General features: G+C 39.1%; 2 protein-coding genes across 3 annotated transcripts in view; one reads left to right on the top strand and one right to left on the bottom strand.

The window, feature by feature from the left end:
• Positions 1-23,673, bottom strand: part of dock1 (dedicator of cytokinesis 1) — a 176,933-nt gene that overhangs the window by 57,422 nt on the left and 95,838 nt on the right. For both annotated transcript variants that reach the window (XM_023949689.2, XM_023949687.2), the window contains exons 28-29: positions 3,942-4,043; positions 2,084-2,178 (exon numbers count right to left, since the gene is read on the bottom strand). In XM_023949689.2, coding sequence (XP_023805457.1) covers positions 2,084-2,178; positions 3,942-4,043 — 197 coding nt within the window. The remainder of the gene's footprint in view (positions 1-2,083; positions 2,179-3,941; positions 4,044-23,673) is intronic.
• The window catches only part of insyn2a (inhibitory synaptic factor 2A), a 31,215-nt gene continuing 18,447 nt past the window's right edge, over positions 10,906-23,673 (top strand). The window contains exons 1-2 of the mRNA XM_011488265.4: positions 10,906-11,398; positions 20,915-22,145. Coding sequence (XP_011486567.1) covers positions 20,920-22,145 — 1,226 coding nt within the window. The 5' untranslated portion in view covers positions 10,906-11,398; positions 20,915-20,919. The remainder of the gene's footprint in view (positions 11,399-20,914; positions 22,146-23,673) is intronic.

The raw sequence follows: 23,673 nt of genomic DNA on the forward strand, positions 1-23,673 counted from the left end.
AAAAATATGGCTCTACAAAATGCCACAAATGCCTTTTTCTCTGTGTGTAAATTTTAAAAAATGTTACAATATTTCATATATAAAGGTTAAGAAACTCAAACTCAAAGTCAATTATAATAACAATCAAATATATTTAAAATTCTAATGAATGTGAAAATAAAAACACTAACACAGATAATATTCAATGGGAAAACTCAACTGCTGAACTTAAGTTAAATTACATACATTTTCTAACAGGTAAGAGTTAAACTGATCAAACTGCACACATTCTGTCCAGCCTCTCTTCAATAAAAATCTGTAAACATAGCTTGAACTTCAAAAACATTCATAAAGACATTTTAAGAGGGACCGGATGTTATCACCCGAGTTCTCACCATGAGAGCCGGGAAACAATCCCATCAAACAAAATGCGATGATTGTTAATAGTTTTTTATAACATGTCACACATCAAAGTAATAATCAGAAGTTCAGGTAAAGATATGAGGACAGGTGTCTGAATTTGACAGGCCAATATTTCACAGAGCTAAAGGACAATTTAACTTTAAGCAAGTGGCTGAGAGCACATGCTAGAATGTAGAATGCTGTCACTGTAAAATCGGAGTGTACAGAAAGTTTTGCTGACAAAAACTCTGGCAGGGTATCGTACATTACAAATTAGTTTCAAGTCTGCGACACAAAAAAAACAAACTTTTCCTGGACTGGAATACAAAGCAGCAAGTTAAAAAGAACAAGTGGGAGCGGAGTAAAACTCATCATGGGGATAGCTCATTAAAGGACGTGGGGCGTCTTCATCTATGAATGTGCGTTCAAAGTGAGGCTTATTTACTGGTGTACTCTATAACAGATGCAACCCGCTCACCTGCAGGGCACAGAGGAAAATCTTGAGGAAAAACTAAACTGATGCCTTTGGCTTTCCTCCCCTCACAGATTACAGATAATGTTATTTATGAGTCTGAATTTTGAAAGAAGTATGGCTTCCAGCAACTAGAGGGACTAATAAAAACACTAGACTAGTCTAGTCTAATCTCCTAACTGGAAATGATGTCGCATTGGGTTTTTTTAAGTGAGTGGGCAGGAGCAATAAACTGCAGTAAGCACAGAATCTGCTGAAAATGGCCGTGTGTAAGCAGAATCCCATCAGAATCATTTTAGTCTTTTCATTTCAATTTCAATTTGTTTGTCTCATGCATGTAACATTACACAGACTCTTCTTCTGTTTCTCATGTTAAACTATTTATGAACACAACTAACACACACTCAAAATCACACACAAAAAAAGATCAGTAATGCCAGTGATGGTAATGTAATGTAATGGGAAATCTTCCCATTATATTTAATTCCTAAAAGCTATGAAAATTGAGTAATTTAATAATTTGACAACCAGTTCTGGGCATCTACAGGAATGGCTCAATGATTACTAAGGAAGTCAGAAAAAGTCAAAATAGTTTAAAGCCCTTCTGGAACTCACAATACCTAAAACGGAGGTGACATTAAAAATAGAAAATGTTGCTCTTTTTAATTCATAAAATCTAAAACAGTGCATATTTTGAGTTTTTGCTCATTTCTTTCTGGGGATTAAAAAGTATTAAAAGTATTTTTAAACTAAAATGTGTTTGTGTATGAATCGGCACACATTTATGTAGGTTTATAAACTAACTCTTTACCTAAAGAGAAGAGATTTTTGACTAAAAAGCCAGGCTATAAAACCTAACCTCTCTTTCCTTCTGTTTTGCTTTTTGAAACATTTTAACCAAAACTTAACCGAATTAAAATGTGATACTCAAACAGAAAAACTGAAGCAGCCCGAGTGTGACAGTGAAGAGATGCTGGGACTAAGTTTAGAGATTAGTAGACAGCATACACCAAAGCATCTATAATTCATGTGATTGTTTGCGGCTGCACTGGCAGCTCATCTGAGGCCTTTTCTGATATTTGCATGGAAAGAACAACGTTAGAAAAAAATATTCTTACTAGTTCAGACTGCTGTTCCTTAGCAACACCAGAGAAAGGACTTTGATACAGCATGCTCTTTTATTGCACGCGTTTGTGTGCATGCATCACTGTGCAGCATACTCGTACTTACTTATTTTGCATCATGTTCATGATTATCCAGTCTGAAGGGTAGACATTTTTCCCAATGAGATCTTTGAACATGATGAACGTTTCCATGAGGAAATCCTGCAGAAGAAACAACGTTTTACAAAGAAAACCTTGAAGATAAACACAATGAGAAACAAACCAGTCAATAGCAATAGCTGGGACATTTTTGCTTTTTAGGTCAAGGATGTGAACAAGGTTTTTCCAATTAGCAGAAAGCACTTGATTTCAATAACCCAGTGTGTTTCTAAAGCTTAAAAGTGGCGGTCTGGGTGGCGGTCTTGGTCGCCCGGGGGGCGGTTGTTCCCTGCCTGTTCCCGTGTGGCGTTGGGGGGATTCCGGCTGCCGCTGCTGTTGCGGCGGGGGTCTGGGTGTGGGGGTGGCTGGGCGCTCCTCCTCTTCCTTTTCACATTCCACCATCCATTTTAGAAGAATATAAACACTCACCTGAACACAGGTGTTAGCTCACCTTTGCACTAATAGTTTGCATGATTGAATGAATGAAAGATTTCACACTAGTTGGTTTAAAGGCATAGGTATGCGTTTGTGAACACTATCTGTTTTGTGTACATGTTGACATGTGGACATTTTTTCAGCTAGCAGGTGTGTTGATAACATTTGAGTGTGTGTGCGAACAGGCCCCGCCCCTTTTGTACTACATTTGAACCGTACCGTAATGATAAACAACCAGTAAACCTGTCTGCTCTATGCTCCTTCATGGTCTTACCCCCCCCCTCTCACTATCACCCCCCCCTCTCTAGCGTCCCTCTCTCTTCTTCCCCCCTTTGCTTTTCCATCTGGTCCAACACCAAAGATTTTCAAACATGATTGAAATTAAAGTTTGGCCTCAATTACAAAAGGGGTTTATTCAGTCACACCTTTGGTTTGTCTGAAGATTAATAACCCCTCTTGTTAAAGTAAAATATGTCCAACACAAGAGGCCCTCAGCTCTCATCTGCCTGCCTAGCTGTTGGACAGGACAAGTTTAAAAAAAAAAAAAGCTTAAAAGTGACAAAAAATATGGCACACGTGACGTCTTTTATTAATATAAAATAATCTTAAAAAACGGCCTATCCTCACGTTCCATCTATGACGGAAGTCTTTTTCACTCTTGTTCCAGTAATTTGGTTAAAACAAGCAGTAGTTTTTTATGAGTCTTTTTAGCTGTACTTATTCTTTGATTAGATGAGTCACACCGTGTTCAAATGGACTAAATCAAGTGGCACCATTTGGATTTCTCCTGGTTCAGAAACGCATATGTGGCCCATGCTAGTGGAGAGCTTGAAGCTTCATGGGGTTTCTTTATCTTGAAATAAGATAAGCCATAAGTCATATTAATGCAAATTTTGCACAACAGCCACCTTAAAATGACTGGATTACTTATAATATGTGCATATAGAAAACTTATCAAATAATAAGTAAACTTTTTTTTTATGAAGAACTTCTTTAGAATACAGAGGGGTATGTCTAATGCACATTAGATGTGTGTGCTTATTTCAAAGTGACTCTGAGGGATGAAAGCAAAGGCCAGGATTTTGGTATTTGTTGAAGTGAAGTGATAGAATCCTAATCTGCTAGCAGATACTACAGAAATGTCATTGTGAGCAAATTCCGAGCTGAAATCCAATACCCATCCTTCGCAGTACTTTGGTTCAAACAGGCGATGTGCTTGTTCAAAGGAAGAAATTCAAAGTCACTAGTATTTTTCTGACAAATAAAAGATTTTATCTGACTACCAATTTCTTGGAAAGACAACAGGCAAATATTTTTTTAAGTTCTTATGCAGCAATTTCGATTGAAATGACTTATCTTCAGCAGCAGAGACACTGAAAAGATGTACTCACCACCACATCACTTCTTATCTTTCCGAACGTGTTGATCAGATGCGGGTAGTGATAGTCTTCCATCTGCCGCAGTGTAGCAGTCATGCAGGCCACGAAGCTCCCCTACAGAAGAGAGAGAAAAGTGCATTCAATAAACAATCAAGTTCAAATCGAAGACTGCTGAAAGAATGACTCGGTGCCTGTGAATCTGATGTATACCAGGTAGCGGTTTTGATTGGATCCGAGTTCTGGGGCAGGCCTAGCCTCCCAGGTTTGCCTGGGTAGGCGCTCTCACACTGCGGGCGATCTCATTAACCTGCTGCCCTCCACTCCTCTGGTCTTTGTCTCCACTGATTATAATGCCTGTGAGGCCCCAAAAGTGCTGTCTCTACTGTCCAAAGCACCATCCTGGCTCTGCCAAGGAGAGATAAGGTAAAGCCAATGTGTGGTTGGCTGTGTAAAAAAGCAAATGCTTCCGCCACTGTATTGGGTGATTCCTTTGATGTGAATAGACAAAGCTACATTCTGGGGGGGGGGGGGGGGGGTTAAATCAAGTGAAAGAGCAACTGGGGATTGAAATCATAATGGCGGAGTCTCTTCCCCATCCTTTGTGTGACAGAATGAAGAGGGAGCTTCTTCCAGCTCAGACGCATGACAAAAAAGACTTCAAACTTTTTGCTAAGACATCATGAGACTCAAAAGAACTGTTAGTAAAAAAAAAAAAAAAAAAATCCCACTATAACAAAACAGTTCAAATGTTTGCAGATGACGATCCGGTTAGTGTGCAAATTGAGCAAACATGTTTTGAATGGACTGCTGAAAGATTCAATTTAACAAAAGAAAACAATATTTATCATTTAGAATTATATTATACTTTTAAGTAATATTTTATGGTATTTTGCACATGAAATACCAAAGTTGTAGAACACCAGGTGAGCCAGTAGAGTGAAAATGTTAAAGCTAATTTTTAGTAGTAGTGAACAATTCCATAACATGCAAGGGTAAAGCAAGGATGAAGTAAACAAATGTGTCGTATAGATTTTTTCCCCCTTTTATCAACCCCCTATACCCTACATACTTTGCAAGAGCTCGTAAGTAATGGTCAAACATGCGTGGTGTTGTCCTCCTTGTGTCCCCTGTAAAAGTTTGCCCATTATTGCAGAGAGGCCATATCAAGCCATTAGGGCAGTTGCGACTAATGCTTTACCAACAACTAGAGTGTGATGTAAGGAAACCGTACGACTTCACGATACACATACGAAAGGCACGACAATGGTTGGTTTTATTTTTAACGAGCCTCAAGTTATTAGTAAGACAAATCTGTTCTCCCTTGAGTTGCGTCTTGAACTGGCCGTTCTTCTTTACGACCCAAAAACACTGAACTCGTGGGGTCAATCATTATTTAGGTGTATGTAACTATACCTAAACCTGTGATGTTTAGGGGGACGCATACCAATAATGTCCTATTAAAATATGTCATGACTCCAGAGATAAACAAGCACTAAAGCCACATTAATAAATCCAAACAAGCAAAAAAAAAAACAGAGCTACCGTGGTTTGCTTTATTTTGCAGCTCAATTCTCATTACACAAAGACACTATCTTTTTAAAAGAAAGTAATGATTAGAGACAGGCAACAGACATTCAGAAGTCATCACCACCTTGCTGCTGCATCTCGCTGTGTAAAAGACCCTAAATCAGCTGGAGGGTATCCCACATTTGTTCCTTTTCTGTGAAGTCTACAATTCTGAATGTATCCACAAGATAAAGAGCCCTCAGCTGTCTTCAAATGCTGTAAGCCTCAACGCAGAACCTGCCAAAAGGCTCCAAGGCAGAATATTGTTGTGTGAGCTCCTCAACTATAGTTTAGGTCTAGACAGCCAAAAAGAAAACCTACACAACAGCGTTATATTGATTTAATTCCTGTAATGCGCCACTCATGAATGAATCTTAAGCTTAGATTAAGGCTTTGGAGGATGGAAGCAAATCCTGTTGGGGGAAGTAAAACTGTACAGGTGAGGAGGCTTTACAGCCAAACTTTCAGCTAACAGGAGTTTAGGAGCGTAAGATTTAAAAAGAGTATTTGTGAACAGATAAAAGAATACAGATTGGGCTAGAAATATATTATTTTACCATGAAAACGCCCCCTTTATAAAACACTGCAATCTCAGCAAAAAGGTATGAAAAGGGAATTTCAAACCTGGGATTTTGAAGTTCTGCTGGACTAACAAAGGCTTAAATAAAAACCACATTTTTGTCTTTTGCTTTTTTCTTCAAAAGTCTGCTTCAGCATTCCAGTTATTGTTGAGGGCAAATAAAATGGAGTTTTGGTGGAGATGAAAATAAAAAATGTGATTAGGAAGTAAGGTCGGGCCTGTCAGCCTAATCTCAATCTTACATCCCTCCAATAATTCATTTCACTTCAGTCCCTGACAGCAGATGAAATGAAAATGAATGTTTGCTCCAACAGGGAAGGGCTTTTGCATAGAACATAGTTTAAAGCCTTTAATTAAGCCAGTGGGGAAAACCTCTGCTGCTCTACAAAGAACTGTATCCAGCGTCACAACAAATCTCTGGAGGTGAGAAAACTGACACAGAAACAAAGACAAGGAAGAGGTGTAGCTGACCAGGGATCAAGATGACTTCTCAACCTCTTTATTAACTAAGAAGTGTGTACAAAATACATATTTTGGCTCATTATAATGATATTTGTGAGTACAGAGAATACCTCATGTTAAACTAGCTTAGACTGGTACATTACTCATCATTACCTGAGATTAGACAATACAAAAATAAAACTGGACGACACAATAAGGCAAAAAATGGATAAAAAGGTAAATGGCGTATACTTATATAGCGTTTTTCTATCTTCTTCGAAGCCCAAAGCGCTTTACAGTCACAGTCCCATTCACACACACATTCCCACACTGGTGGCGGCTCCAAAAACTGTCGCCAACCTTCCACCAAAAGCAAGGTGGGGTTCAGTGTCTTGCCCAAGGACACTTCGACACATGGCTGGGTAAGTCGGGAATCGAACCTGCAATATTCCGATCGCAGGTCAACCGCCCCACCACTGCACCGCGGCCGTCCTCCTTTAGAGTATCCAAGAGACAGCCTAAAATGCTGAGTTTTTATAAGCTTTACAAAGCATGAGCCCTCCCGTAATCTAAAAAAGTGATCATTTAATGTACGGTATTTAAAGAGTAAAAAATCTTTAAAATGACCTAATTATAAGCCTTTCATAAAATCCCTCAGCTAACTGCAATGCCACATTAGGTTGGTAAAAAAAACAGTCTCCCCCTTTACATCAGACTTTTTACTTTAATCTATTTTAAAGGTTTAAATATTCAAATTGCCATTAAAAGGAAAATTGTTTGTGTAATTAAAAACAATCTTCAAATATTTAATAATATTAACAGAATAAAGATGGAACTTTGATAAAATAAAATTATTAGAGAAAAATTGAAGCATTCCAGTCAAAGGTGGTCCACGCTATTAATCAATGCTAAAAGAGAAGCAGAAGAAATTTTTGAGGAAAAACCTTTGGAAAATTGTATAAATTATACGTATTTTAAGACACACATTTGATTTCTATCAACTATTTCCTTTTTGAATTGTTTTTTTTTTTTTTTTTGATAAACACATTCTACTTTTTTTGTGGCTAACCTTCCTTTAAAGAGCTGACCTAAATTGACTGGCTTTTTTTTCTTTGGACACACAACTAACGAATCATAAATAATAGTCCACAAAGGACTCACTGTCTGGTACATACACTTCTCTACTGAGAGGAACAGGAGTACTTGTAACCAATTAGTAAAAACAAACTGGTGTGAAAGAAGTATGAACTGAGAAAGAGCAGTTCAAGTGCTGATGATGAGAGGAAGACCAGAACACTGAGTTTCTAGATTTTAGTTACTAAGACAAACCTCTTTTTTAACATTTTTGTATCAATTTTAAAGATGAAAAACAACTTATTTACTTACAAAATATGATTACTACATTAAAACTGCCTTGAGTACTACTGTTGTATTTTTAATTAGCACCTCACCTAGTTTAGACCAACAATGAGACGCCAACTGTACTGCCTTGTTTCAAACATGATCAGAATCCAATGTCTTTATATTACTTTGTGATTCAGACACTATTGTCTTTTTTTAAATAAGAATGCATGCTTTAACAAAAAACAAAAGAAAAACCTTCAAAAAATAACTGCTTTGTTTGACAACAGCATTGTCTATGTTGTGTATAGAAGCGACAAGGACATTGAGGAGTAGTACCCCTGTGGGCCTGGCTTTGTGGTGATGAAATCAATAAAGAGAAAGGAGCGACTTGACCACTGCCATCGGTTTATCCACATCAGAAATGGTTTACACAAGCAAATTGCCGAGCAGATTCCCATATAAGAAAATGGCAACACTTATTTCACCAATACAAACTGTGCAGGATCACCTCTCGAAGGATGTACACCCATTTAAGAAATGTCATTACAGTGGGTTTAAACCCAAAACACTCCAAAGCTCCATCCAAGATGCTCAAAGGTCGCTTCTTTACAAATATTAGATGGCTTTTATAACCCAGCTAGCATCTTGTTGTCTTCAGCTTAACACCTCTTTGGTTGAGGGGTGTCCTTGTCAACACGCCAGACTGATATTTCAATACACTGATCCAGCAATGTGAGGCCTAGATGGTGCAGTCAGTATTCACACCTGATATGATCCAACTTTAGTCATGTTTGTTTATTGCTTCAATCGTCTACAATACCAACAAAAAGAAAGGCCCGTCTCTATGAAGAGTCAATGATGGATGAAGCTGCTTGATTAAGACTAGACAGATGATTCTAGACTGTATAGTAAACAACCTTTACCCACTAACCATCTATAAAATGCACTTCCAGTTTGACTTCTAAACGTTTTAACTAGGCAAGTGCAGTGTCTACTTCCACCATCCACTCATCTTTAGAACCCGCTGAATTTGAACCAGGGCCTTCTCGCTGTGAGGCAAGGGGGCTAACCACTAGGCCACAGCATGACAAATAAATGATCAAGTCTGAACTGATCCTGAAACAACTTTTTTATGTAACCAAATAGAAAAGAATTACAACAATAAGAATTGTAGGGTTTGAGCACTATTTCATTAAACAATACTAAACAAATTCATGCTGACTGGAATAAAAGTTTTAAGGAAAGTAGCGTAGGAAAAAAAATTCCCTTTGAAATATTGATGGAAAGACTTATCAGATAATATCAGAATTTTTACTGAATGGACTGAGAAAGATAGAAAACGTCAGTCAAAGAAAGAAGATTTAAAGGTTTGAAACAAAAATCTGTGAAAAAAACGACTTCTGCAAAACAGAAAGGAACATTCACACAATTTAAAAGGTTTCCTGATAACAAAAAAGACAAAGAAAAATCCTAAAAAAAAGGCCAAGCAGACTATTTGTTCAGTCTTGCTTGTTGCTTGTTGTAGGGCTCCTTGTTAATACTGTTCATTTGGTCACTTTTAATGGAATGTATGTTTCATTCTGTTGCACTCTGATCTGATGAAATGCTAATAAAAATGTGCACATGTGCAATTACCAACCCAACACAGAAAAGGTGAAGTGCAGGAAGTTTTGCTGAAAGTCACAATCCTTCTATGGAATTAAACTCATTTTCATGTCTTTTAGTTCCTCCAAACAACTTCTACAACCTTTGGGGAAAAACATTTTTTTCTAGTTTGGTTTTCCATAATGTCTTACAGTTGCAAATGCCCCAAATCTGGTTGTTAAAAAAAACCCAAAGGAAAAAACAAGTAATAAAAAAATAAAGCAGCAAATTAAAAAAAAACACAACAGTTTAGGTTTGTTTTTTCTAATGTGATGTTTTGGGAAAATTTTGGACCCAAAATAATATACTGAATTCAGTTTTTATTTATTTTTTTCCTAATAAAGGAAAACCTTTATTATGTACAGCAGCGGAAAGGCTGTGCACCGTTTTGATGTTGTGGTCATCCCTGGCAGATCTAATGTTTTGAAGCTGCTCACACACACTAACACACACATTTGACAGCGCTGCTGTCTAGAGAGCTGCAGCTCATTACCATGATACCTTAGGCTTAAAGCAAAGCTGCCTTTTTCCTGTTAAAAAACAAGAGCGAGCCCAAGCACTACAATCATCTAGCCAGCCTTGCACGGCTCCCCTTTTACATAAAGGTTTCTTTGAGTGTGTTCCTCCTCTTCAATCACGTATTACTCATTCAGTCCTGCAATTGTTTGCCACAAATCCAATTAAGTCTGTACAGAAAATAAAATAAAATAAAATAAAAAGCTGCTTTTCTTTAAGCTCGCAGTGTTAATTCCCGACTAGCCAGTGACATATGGAGAAATAGCTAAGAGATCAGGCAAATAAGGGTTTGGAGAGCAGATGGAATCATCTTCCTACACAAAGAAACGAGCTGTGAGGACTGTGGGAAATCAAGACGACAGAAGGTGAATGGACTTGTTATGAAAGCATCAACATAAAAACCTCCCTTCAAAAGAGATGTCAAAAGAAGATAACATACAAGAGGAGAGATGGTGGGGAAAAGTGTATTATGACTTAATTTTCCTGCTCTTAAAGTCTCACTCCGATCCTCTTTTGATACATTGTAAAAGTGTTCCTGGTGGTCTTTTAGTTTTGATTATTTAGCCAAAATCAAAACAACTGTCTAGTTTTCTAGGACATAGTTTCTGTAGAGTGGCAGTAGTTCATTAGAACCAATAACAGGATTTTCATTGGAATGGGTCTTTAAAAAAAACAAAACACAAAAACTTTGTTGCATTGAAGCATAAATTAGGAAATAGTCTGAACGGTAATAAGGTGGCATAAAAAAATACCTAAAAGTGATTGATCATGAAGAAATGGTTCCTGAAGCGGCCACATGTAGACAAAACCAGCACTCCCCCAACTTAATCTCCCTCTCCCTATCTCTCTCTGCCTGTTCGCCTCACCCTCCCTCCACACACACTCAGACGCACACAAACAGAGGAGGTGAAAGCCGGAGTGCAGAGCTGCAGCGGAATGAAGGGGCTATTCTGCCGGCGTGGGCTCCGTCTCTGAGGTGTGCGGAGTTCAGCCACAGTGCGTGTGTGCCTCCCCGTGTGTGAATGTGTGCATGCATGCGGGAGCGACTGAGTGAAAGCGAAGCCCTGGCTGACAACGTGCGGATAAAGGGAAGGGAATTAGAGGTGATCGGATAAAGAGGGAGAGAAACAGACGGGGAGTGCTGACTGTTTGCAGCTTAGAGGAACCTAACATCACTGGATCAGAGGACGCAGATGTGCAACAACTACTCCCAACTACTGCCGCCGGTTCTCAACCTCCCCGCACATCGTCTTAACTTCGGCAATGGCATAGCCTTCTCTCTCAAAACGGCTTTAATCCTCTAGGAAAACGGGCATGCATTGGCACAATCAGGGATCAAGGCTATCATATCCTTTACGTCAGCATTTCATGGTCTGAGGTGAGTTGCTCCTCTTTGCTCTGGTCCTTTCTCCCCCATTTCATCTCTCAGTCTGGAGGTGAAGGACAGAAAGTGTTCCAATAATCTCTGAGAGGGAAATCCGGGAAATCTACTTGTTCACAGGGACTGAGCCTTGGCTAAGCCATAAAGGATAATTTAACCGTCAGGTCGGCTGATCAAAAATAAAATATGTCGGGCAGATCAAAGGAAGACATGTTTTTTCTTCAGTGGGGTCGTCGGGTTGGTAGAGAAAGACTTCAGGCAGCAGTTGTGCAAAGCTTCAGAAAACTTTAAACCCACAAATGTTTAAAGCTGCAGTGAGGAGAAGCGAAAGCTGAAACGCATTCACGGCTGCTGCTCGCCCGCATTAACAACAACTGACAGGTCTGTTTTGGAGATTTTGATCCAGATTTAGGGCGACTCGGCCGGCATACTTGAGTAAAACATTTCATGTATCTAAAACCCTGCATGATGCTGCATTTCTCAACAGCTTTGCTGGACGAGTGGTATATTACAGCCCTGATATTGAGGCTCACAAGACAAAAAAAAAAAAAATAAGTAAAAATGTTGCACGAAGCCTTTCATTAAGGAGACAGCTGTGTTCTGAAGGCAGGTAGCTTGCAGCAGAGGAAAAGGTAATGAGAGCTCAGTTTACTGAATCCGCTAAAACACCTTAACTGTAAGCTGATCTAAATAAATGAACTTTGTGAAGACTGCATCTCTTTATAGGTTATTAATGTGGGTACATGAAAAGACGAAGGAGAATGGGGGCTGGTATCACTTCTCCATGGTTTTCAATTGCCACACAAAACTCACCCTCAAAAAAACTCTCACAATCTGCCTTTCAACTGGAGCTCACATCAGTGCTCTGATACGATCTCCCCTACGCTCTATTTCATTTCCAACATGCTGAGAGGAAAGGGATGAGAGGGAAATGATGAGGATACCCCTGTCCGAAGACACTCAGTTACAGGATAATACTTCACATCTAATCTTTATGTTTCTAAATCACTGGTATCTAAATCACTGGTATCAGCGAACAGGCATGATACTAGACAATATGACGAATAATTTAAGGTGGACTGATAAGATCAATAGAAGGCTTTAAAACAAGTGGTTAGAGAAGAGTCTTCACCTCCCTCCATGCTCTTCAGAGTCCTTTCACACAGCAGGGAAATCACTCAGCTGTGTAAATGTGACAGTTAAGTCATATGTTCGTGGGCTCATAGATTAGACATTAAGAGTTCTGCTTTTAAAGCCAGGGGTGACAACAACAGCTGATGACGGATGTCCTGATGTAGAGAAAGATTTTGCAAGTTGTCTGTTTTCAGAAGACCGCACATCCCACCTGGGCTTACCTGGGATGGATGCCAGTGTGAGCTGGTGTGTTTGTGTGTGTGTGTGTGTGTTTGTCTCAATGTTTTGAGGTTAATAGCAAAGTCAGCTGAGGCTTCAAGCTGTTCAGAGCAGAATAGTTGGAGACGCAGACATTTTTATTTTTAATTTGGTCAGAGTAAAGAGCAGTATATTTTGTGTCAACTTCTTAATCTATAAGTTAATCTTTGATTTAAAAAAACAAATCATAAAATGAGATTTTTTCCCTTCATTTCTATTCTGACGTGTCTTCCACATTTGTGGTTTTCTCAGCAAACAGCTACAGTTTGTGAAGGGAGTGTAGAACTTCTCTGGTTATCCATCAGTGTGTCTTGCGGGCAACAAGAAATGGAGACATCACAACAAAGGAAATGACAATCAGGGTACTGCAGAGAAAGAATTCGCAAAAGGACAGGGGGAATATAATGTTCTGTATAAAGATGAAGACTAGGAAAAAGAAGAGTGATCTGATGCATCCTGATTAGAGCAGGCAGTCCTCTCTGAGGTCTGCTCTCCCTCTACATGCTTGCGTGTCCAGTGATGTTTGGACAGGCTGGCCAACAACTTGTCAAGCTCTCAAGAACCCACCTGGACAAAAGCATGTCGAACAAATCAGACTCACTTCTGCAAGTCTGGATGTGAAAAAGTTCTATTTAGCAATAAAGAAAAGGAAAACAATGAATAAAAGTTAGATTGGATGTCTTGCAGGCTAAAGGATACGGTAAGATAAGGAATCCCTTTGAATAATAGCAGTAATACAGTAAATTCCACTTACTTACACAAAGTGTATTTTAGCATGAAAACCAATAGCAGGCACTGTAATACAAACAAAAGTAATATAACACAGAAATACTGCAGTGGTTAGTATTCCTTCAGTTTTCCTACTCTCAGCATCTTTGTCCCTCTAAAACAAGTATTATTGGTGGGAGTGTCCAGTATTATTTAGATAGATATCTTACTTTATAGAACAAATGAAGTTGTTTGTAGGAAAAAGGAAAAAAGTTCTCGTTTGGTGAGATGAAAATGAGAGTTGGTAACGTGACGGGAATTGTGGTGACTTCCTTGAGGCTTTTTTTCATGTTTGTTTGTTTTGTTCTGTTTGAGAAAAGCACCTACTACAGCTAGAAGTAGCTGTTCTTGAAAACAACATCTAAGAAAATGACAGTTAATGAGAAGAAAGTTGTTTGAAGGAGACGAAGTGACAGATGAAGAAAAAATGTGACCGTCACAATTTTTTCTAAGCTTATGTACCCGATATCACATTTCCTGTATTAGTGTATTTATTTTTAGATAGAAAAGAACTGAGATTATGTCTTTAAACTACTAAACTGCCACAAAAACGGTCAAGAATCACGAATTATTCTTGTAGGTCTTGTGGGAAAATGTCATAAATAATCTGAATTCATGAGTTGCTGCCATGTGTTTTCAAAAATCTATAAGACTACTATCATAAAAAGTTTAGACATTATTGTTACAGAAAAAAAGAACCTTTTACACATAGGAGTACTTGAATGCAGCTATGCATTGTTTAGAAACTGCGTGCACAATGTTAAACACAGAAATACCTTTAATCAGAACCAGACAAGCAGAGAACTGTCCAGTTTCTGTCCCCAGCAAACAGAGCACGTCATAAGTGCAATAATACTTGCTGATTCTGAGAATAAAATCTTTGAAGCAGTTCTTGGCAACAGAGCAGAGGCCCATTGTGGCTGATCAGCAATTGCTTGAGAGACAATCCTCTAAAACCCTGCTATATCCAGTGTTATGCCATGGCATTAAGTGACAGAAGATTTGCTGGCTTTGCTGCCCGTCTTAACAAACTGTACCACTGTAATGCCTCAACGCTGACTTGTACAGTCAGTCATGGATCTGAACAATGACAGCTTACAATGAAGATATGACTGCACTCTATTTTACTAACAAGTTATCTTAAAGGCGAAGAAAAAACAACGTTGTAGCTTTAAATGTTACAATCATCCAAATCAGTTAAAAGTGATCTAAAGAGACAGATCCTGGTGGGTCTGACAGGAGAAAGGCATAGGAAACAAAAACGGGGGTAGATAACGATGGATTACAGTCGATTTTTAAACTTCCATTAGTGTGATGATACTGCGACCCATTTCCTTCAAGCGGCATCTGGCCTACAATAACATAAAGCCACAGTAATTCTTCTTATCATATAGCACAAAGTCAGGCTTCAAGTTCATTTTGTGTTCAGAATGGAACAATTCTCTATTATACCAGAAAGTACAAAATAAATGAACAAGTCTTTTCAAAGCCAAAGGTGTTTTTCTACAGTATTTTCACATCAAATTGGATGGTATCCTGCAGGAAGACAGAGTTTTAGTTTGAGCAAAATGGTTCTAGTCTGACCTTCAGTGTAGGCACATTAACATAAAGATGAGCAAACCTTAGAAGTCTCATATATAGATACATGAAAATGAAATTTTTGCAAAATATATATGTATAAAACTGCAGAGTTTAGTGTTAAGATTCAGTTCTACAAAAAACATCAAATTAAAAACATAAAGAGCGTAGGAAAAATAGCTGTAAGCTGTCTAATGTGCTCTACACTGCTAATATTTTTACAGTCATACCAATGGTTAAGCTGTTAAACAAGAAAGGTGGAAAAAAAGAATAACATACAAGAAAAAATGCCCATTTGCCAAGATTGTTGTTCCTAATTGACATGCGTATCCGTGTTTTTCGTGTTTAATAGATCCCCAGGCTAGATCGGGAGGTTGTCACTCATAAAACTGCTGAGTCATAAGCTTATTAAGACATGTGCTGTTGGTTTCATGCCTGAATTACCCTCCCCCTCATTCCAGGCAGTGAAAGGTTAGTTTCTTAATAGCCGTTATGATGAATCAGACAAACTTTACCATCAAAGATGGTAAAGATGGTCAACGCTCTGTATTATCTTAAAAACCCACATTAAGCTTTACTTATAATTATGGGTGAGATGGACTGAATGAAGCCTGATGCGCTACATAAACTGCTATAATGACTAAATTTATTCTAAAACCCTTTCAAACAATCAATAGACCTGAATGGGCTCTCCTAAGAGATGCTGCTGCGGCTCTAAAAATATCCTAAAAGCGACCCATTGTGCCAGAGTGACAGTCACGTGAGCCGTGCGGCTAAAACAAGGTCAAATGTGAGTGTGTGGATGTTTGGACGTCTGTTTTCTGATATGAGTAGAAACGCTAGGTCAGTTGACTAAACTAACGTGCCCTTTGATTTTAAAAGGCACCACGACCACCACGTGGAGGGGTCAGTGGTCTAAGCCAGTGTGCTGAATCATGCCGCTTTCTGAAAAGAGGCTGTGGAGTGGTAATCCAGCCGCAGGGGGGGGGGGGGGGGGGGGGGGGGGGGGGGGGTATTTGAGTGCTGCAGCACTTGCCCAGGTCTAAGCCCAATGGGTAATGAATCAGATATGTGAAACCAGGGACCTCATCATTTAGCCTGGAGTGCTGAAATGTCAAAAAGGATCAAGTTTAAGTGTGGATGTAACAGAACACCTGGTGGATCTGCATGCATTGAGTGACTTCTACGTAAGAAGAAATCCTAGAAAATTACAAAAGGATAACTTGAGGTTTTTCCTGAAAAACTGTATAAATATGAGGCTTTTAATGTGTTTCTGAATACTCTGATATTCACAATCTGTTCTGGAAAAAACAGGTATGAATATTTGGGTTGCTAAAGATCGCTAACTCATGATCTTTAAAACTATAGCAGAGTTTAGTAAAAACACACTTCAGGCAATGTAATAATCCTCGTAACATTACAAAATAAAGTTGGAATTTGGGGAAATAACCCTAACAAACCAAATGCATCACTGTCACAGGAAGTAAAAGAAAATCTTCAAAGTAAAGCTATCAATGGTTTTTTGTAAATGACAAAATATGAAATGGAGGCCATTTACTGATAAACTTCAGGAAAATCAATTTTGTTTTAACAACAGTTGTAAATTTAAAAAAGGAAAAATTGAATGAATATAAAATTAAGAATATTACAAAAATCTCATGATTGTTTATGTGACGACATATGAAAGCATAAGCTGTGCCAGAACGCATCTTTAAAATTTTCATCTGAAGTGTGGGAGTTAATAAAAAGTCAGTTAAAACATGTCTGTTGGAAATAATATAAACCACAAACCTTGCTAATCATATGAGAAGGCATCGTGGAATCAATCTGTTAATAAAACGTTGGGTAAAAAAACATAGATGTACCATCTAAACGTTTGCTTGTTCGGTTCATATTTTCTTCGAAGAAACTCAAAGAAAAACGTTATAAATGAACTAATGTTTATGCTTTTGTCTATTACTGAAGTTACATGGTATAAATAATGTTGATTAGATACTATTTAATTTTCATGCAGTAAAAACACATGTAGCAACATAATATATTAAATAGTAAGAACCGTGGTTCGATCTGTGAATTGTTGATTGGTCAATTGAATTGGATCACCAACTAACTAACAATCCACAGCCCTGATAAATAAGGTGAGGTGTGCAAGAACTATCTTGCATCAATTTATAAGGAACTTGAGCCTGGCTTGAAAGGGTAAAGAAACTGCAGTTGAGGAAGGGATGATGACTGAAATGATCTTGTGTTCAAAATGTCACCATCTGTGCAAGAATGAGACCCTGGGCAGCGATGAATCAGGGAAGGCAGTAAAGCCGATGTAAAGACACAAGTCTGAAACTAAATTTGACATTACCAGTCAGGAGAAAATAGAGAAACGTTCTAAAATGTCTTTAAGCCAAAGGCTTCATGTACATGTGGACAGCCGGTGTTACCATTTCCAAAATGAATGGATTTAGGAGCTAAAGCTTTGATTCTTGCACTTCATTTTCCTGTAACATGCTCCACTTTCACAGTCCAATCAGTGAGGTTAGGAGTGATTCCAGGATTTATATTTTTATAAAACGTGGAAATCGTGCTGATGCTGGGGCTGCCGTTTCCCCTAATACCTGACTTTACTTTATAAAAATGCTCAGTAACTGTGGGTGGAAAGTAACCAGGCTGTAATTTATCTTAAAAACACTAAGAATAAAACTTTTTTTTTTCTTCTTGATATTATATCTATAAATAAAGATAGAAGTAAAAGCATGTAAAAACTAAATACACCTTTTAAATTCCATTGAAACAAGAACGGACGGCTTTGTTTAAGCCTTTAAGTGAGGTGGTGGAGGGGTGATGATTTTGGGTTCACTCAGCCATGAACTCGGTGCACAGCTGTATCCTAGAGTCAAAGAAAGCTCGCCTGGGAATGTATAATGCAACAGCACAGTGATCTAAGGAACAACAGATAATCCACATTGGAAATTCAGAGTGAAGGAGCCAGTGAAGGGAAAAAGGTTGATTTAAAAGTCACTGAGAACGCTGTACTGGGACCTGTGTGAGAGTGCACCACACTTACTCCACAATATAAACAAAGCAGGATAATGTCAAACAGCAGCCACTTACTCCAAGTTGTTATTGCTCCTAAGAGAGGTTCTACTGTACAAGCTAGAGACCCATGGAGTGTGATTAACGTTTCCCTCACTGCTCTGGCATTTTGGCTTGGTTAGCTGATTTCATATGACAAACACTGCAAACAGTAAATTAAAAATAATAAATAACACAGTTAGGACCAAGGGTTATGCCTGGGTTTTTATCTGTGATTTTTTCCTCTTAGTTTTATTCATGTGTGCATTTCCTTAAGCTTTATTCACATGCACCCCTATATGGGGTTGACCCATCCAGTTGCTGCAGTGTACAGACACCTCCGGGCCACATCTTTAGGGAGTGCAGGTGTGTCTCAAACTACCTTTAAGGCTTGTGGAACCTTAGAGGACATCGTGAAAATGGAACATATGATTGTCCTGTGTGTAGTGCATGTATAGGCAAGTATTTGTAAGGATGATGCTAGTTGCACACACTTCTGACGTACTGATCATGCAATGGTCTTTACACAACCCTCGGTCAGTAGTTAGGAGGGAGTACTGGCTGATTTTGATGATTCTATCAAAGCTGAACGCAGGTGATATGGAACTGCCATCTTACGACGCTCGTAGGATGCCCACACAAATTACGCTCCAATTGTCTAATTTCCTCATTTCTAACAGATAGGCTGCATGCATGAAGCACGCATTTATCCGCCTTGAACAGCCCTAATGTGCTCCTTGAGAAGTGCACAGGACTTGTGGGGGTTAAAAAAAGGAAAAATCTGTACAACCTGCCTGCATCCCACCTACTGTACCTCACCCTTGTGTGTTGTTTAAGAGTTCGGATAGTAGAAAAACATTTGCATGAACATTTTTCCTCTACTTTCTCAGTAAGCAGTCGACAACCTTGATATTTCATGACGGCCACGTGCGTGTCCCATGCAGGTTTGCCCATTGTTCTCCCGCAGACAGCTCATATCCACCCCTAACGGCTGTTGTGACGAAGGCTTTAGACTTGGTTTATGTTTGAGGCCCCCTAAAACAGGTGAGGGTCTCTTGATTGGCCTGACAATAAATCTCTAAACCTCTGGTGCGTCCAGCTTTAGTCCCATCACTTCTGAAAAATCATAAGCTGAGCCATCAGTCAAGTAGAGAAGCTGTTATATAATTCAAACTTGCTTTGTAATTAGTAGAATTTGGGTAAGATTGACATGTTTTCTGTGGTTTTATTTGATTTTCTTTTTAGAAATACTTTGTCTATCTTAAGGCTAAACTAGTGGAAAGTAGCTCATAACAGTATTGACATTTATACTTTGGTGAAAAAAACAGTTAATCAAGTGCAAACCCTCTACTTTATGAATTAATTTATGAACTGTGCTCAGTGTCTCCACGTTTCCTTGATGTTAAGGGCAGAGGACCTTGTGGTTGTGTTAAGTAAATTTTTAGCACCCCCCCCCCCCCCCCCCCCCCCCCCCGGCTGCATCTTGACTGCACAGTTTGGTAATTTGCTCACATCAGTATAATTACTTGTCTGTCGAGAATCAAACAAGCATCTGCTTGCACAGCAGAAAGCTGCCATGTCTAACCTTTCTATATGAGCATGCAGCGCTGCTATCAAACTCTCTAATGACATTACTGGGCAATGTTTGACAGGTTTCAGGGTAGGACTGCCAATCTGCCAACACTAGTGATTACATCTGTTTTCAGTGGCTTTTTTTTCTTAGTTAATAAGCTCCCTCAGTGAAAAATGCCCCAGTTGTTAAAACATTCATTTTAATGTCCTTTCCATTTTTAGCATCTGTTAAAAGAAGTGAGGTTTTTCACCACACAATCAGAAAAAACAGAATTTACTGCAAAACGGACTATTTCTCATTTTCATTCTGTATGAGGAAGACTCTTCAATTATTGATTCTTTGCATAGAGAATTAAAAAAAAATAGAAAGAGTGCCAAAGGATTTCATAAATAAAAAATCTTGTATCCTATTTATTATCACATTAAATGGCAATATTCTTTGGGGATGCTGCTAAACAGCTGCAAACAAGAGTTTCTAGAGTTTGATATGGAACAACCCCATCCGTGTTCTGTCCTCTACATGGCTTGTTTTTATATTGTAGAAGCTCACAGATAGTTAGGGTTGTTAATAAGCATGCAGAAAAAGTCCTACCACAGAATCTCGACAGCGCTCCCAAACCTGTAAAACTAGGCCAATCAAAGTTCTGCTTCCTTTTCTTTGGAGAATTGTCTGACTTTTCCTTACAAAAGCTTCTCATTTTTAATCGTGTTTGCTAACAAGGTTGGGAGTTAGCGTAGTCATACTTTTTGTTTTACAGGTATCAGTCTGGGTTTTTTTTGTGTTGCAAACAAGGTTGGCAATTAAAGGTATTGTGAATACGTTAACACCTCTAATGTGGATAACGTGTAGCATGTTTCAAAGAAGTTCTAGAGTTACTGTGAACTTAGTTTAAAAAATCTGACTGGCATATCTTTGACTCTTGTCTTGCTTAATGAGCCTTATAGTTCAGTGTGTTTTATATAAGAAATAAGTTGAAAAATAGACCATTCATTAACAGATGTAGTGTGGAAAACACAATAAATGATTTTTCGTATGATTACTGTAGTAAAGTCCTCCGTTTTATATTTATATGTATTTTCTAAAATAGAAAGAGTCCGGTGACAAAAGATGACTCAAACTCCATGTTTGCCTTCCAGGAAACATGGTGAGCAAGGAGGGTGGCAACTGCATGCTCACCAACTCAGAGTCTGACTCAGAGACAACGCCCTTGCCCTCCACCTCCCTGGCACTGGAGGTGAAGTATTCCCTGGAAGCACGGCAGCAGGTGAGGAAGAGAAACAAAGCCCTGCAAGTGCGCTTCAAGGACATCTGTGAAGCACAGAACGAGCAAAGGGAAGCCGAGCTGCAGGCAGCGGGAAAGGGCTGCAAGCCGATGTCATACAAAGTGGCGTACCGCAAGTACATGACCGTCCCCGCCCGCAGGTCCATTCCAAATGTCACAAGGAGCACAGGCGTCCAGACGTCCCCCGATCTAAAGAAACACTATCAGACCTTTCCCTTTGAACGCAAAAAAGGCCACACGTTTAAACACGTGGCGGCTGTGGAAACCTATAAAGGTCAGAATAACAGTTTTGTCACAGAGGTGAAGCCGCCCAAAGCAGCTGAGCAGGATTTAGATGAGGAGGAGGGAGCTTGCGGGGGGAATGGAGTGCTGAGGACCAGGGCTCTGCTCCATACAAATGAGAGTATAGCAACAGTGGAGCAGCACACTGCACCTGATGGCCTGTGCTCTGATGCTCTGCTGCTGGCTTGCACTGCAGACGCAGATTGCCTCGCAGACGCAGGGAGGGGAGGCAGAATGGGGGTGCAAGCAGAGTACCAGCTCTGCAGCATCCCATGCAAAGCGGAAACTGGATTACAACACAGGGAGCCCCACGCCGACCACTCGGTCAAGAGGCAGCTGCTACATCTGGAGAAGGGCTCGTCCCAAACCCTGCCGGACAGGGCTTCCAGGGTTAGTGGCCCCATTGCCTGGAACTCCCTCACACAGGTGGAATGCCTGGATAGCCCATCTGCACGGAGCAAACGGAAGAAGGGCCTGCAGCTCAACGGGTTGTCGGGAGAGACGCTACCACGATCCAGCAGAAGCTGTACGACACAGGCGCAGTGCCATACGGGACAGATTTCGTCCCGGCCTTTACGGGGCATGGAGGACTCCCTGTCGCCGTGCACAGGTGGAGCAGCTGACAGGCCACCACCTGACCAAACACTAGACACCTGTAAGCAAATAGTGCCTATAAATCAGGACGGGGATGTGAAAGCACAGCTTCAGGCTATGGAAAATCTCATCAGCTCCAGCCAAGAGACCATCAAGGTGCTGCTTGGGGTGATCCAAGAACTGGAGAAGGGAGAAGCCCACAGAGAAGGGTAAGAAACTCTGCCTTCCACAAATGTTAAAGCCAAGTCTTGTAAACCTGATGGGAAATGTTTGGTCACTCGGACAAACAAAGAGTAATTTCAGGCCTAAAAAGAAGTCAGCAGACGAAAATATTTTGAGCTCCTGACAACAAAAGTGATAAAGGAAAACATCTCAAATAAAGGTTTAATGAATATAACACGTAAAGAGCTGCATCTCTTCTGCACATCCAGAGGGTTAAGAAATGATCAAATCCGCAAGCTGAATATTTTAGCATTCACACTGAGTACATGTTCTTGATGTGTCCCAGTTGGTAAAAGTCTAACCTAACAGAGAACTAACTACACCCAGTAAACTGATGGTCCTGGTACCGAGCTGCCTGAAGAAAAGAGTCAATGAAGAAACTAAAGAAGAGTATTCGACTTCAAAGAAACACAAAGCTGCTGTTTACAGACAAAACCAGGAGATTTCCTCTGAATATGGATTTATGTGAAACAGTTGTTCCCACGTACCAGAAGCTGCTCGCTTTGCCTAAATATGTGGCGACTGACTTTTGAATGTTTCACACAGGGAGAAAAGGAAGTTGCAGACATGGTGGGTTCATGTTTGGTATTCTATTTAAAAAATAGCAGTATTACGACAGTTGTGTTAGGAAAACTTTATCACAGAAAATGTTCCTCAGTTCTAAGAAATACACAAAGAATCAGGATTTTTGTACCAACAAAATAAGACAAATTGTTTTATCCTGAAAGATGATCGGAGACTGGGTTGAGTTCTCAGTGTTATTTAAAAAGAAAAACCTGTAATGTTGGTTTTATTGAATTATTTAAAAATCAGAAACAACTTCTACAAATCAACAGTTTGTTTCATTAAGTCTTTGTCATGTGTAAACAAAATAAAAAATCTATAAATGTTTTAAATTTTTTTTTTTTTTTTTTACAAAATTTCTTGTAGCAGCATATTACAAAAAAAAAGGTTTTTCAGAAACCGGAAGCTTAAAAGATTTTAAACACAAACTTCAGTCCTGTTTAGACCAATCATTGAAATTAAGGTCTGACATTAAACCAGTCTGTGGCCTGAAAAAGGTTAAGGACCACTGCACTAAATAACAGCCAAAAAAAAGACAAAAATAAAGTAAAAGAAAAACATTGGTGATGTGCTCTTTCCTTCCAAATGGGCCGAAGCACTTTTAGAATGCAATGCTTCCAGAATATGGCTGCATAAATGCAAAAAGTATCCGTGAAAACAAAAAACGTTTTAAGATTGTTTTGGAAACGTATATAACACAGTCGGTTAAAATCCGAAAACAAGATTAGAAAAAAAAGGTTGATCAAATTGAATGGATTGTTACTTGGAAAAGGCATTTTTGATTTTTTTCATAATGAACTTACTTTCTATTAATTCCTTTATTGCATTTTTTCAAGCAAAAAACCCCTTTTGAGAATGTATTTGTCCATTTTTTTAATGAAGGTTGGGTTTTTGCCCAGTTTTAACCACTAACTTTGTGCAAACCAATATTCCAGACCAAACAAGGTTGTT

This window comes from Oryzias latipes, chromosome 19, assembly GCF_053564925.1.
Source record: "Oryzias latipes strain Hd-rR chromosome 19, Olatipes_Hd-rR_3.1".
Lineage (NCBI taxonomy): Eukaryota > Metazoa > Chordata > Actinopteri > Beloniformes > Adrianichthyidae > Oryzias > Oryzias latipes.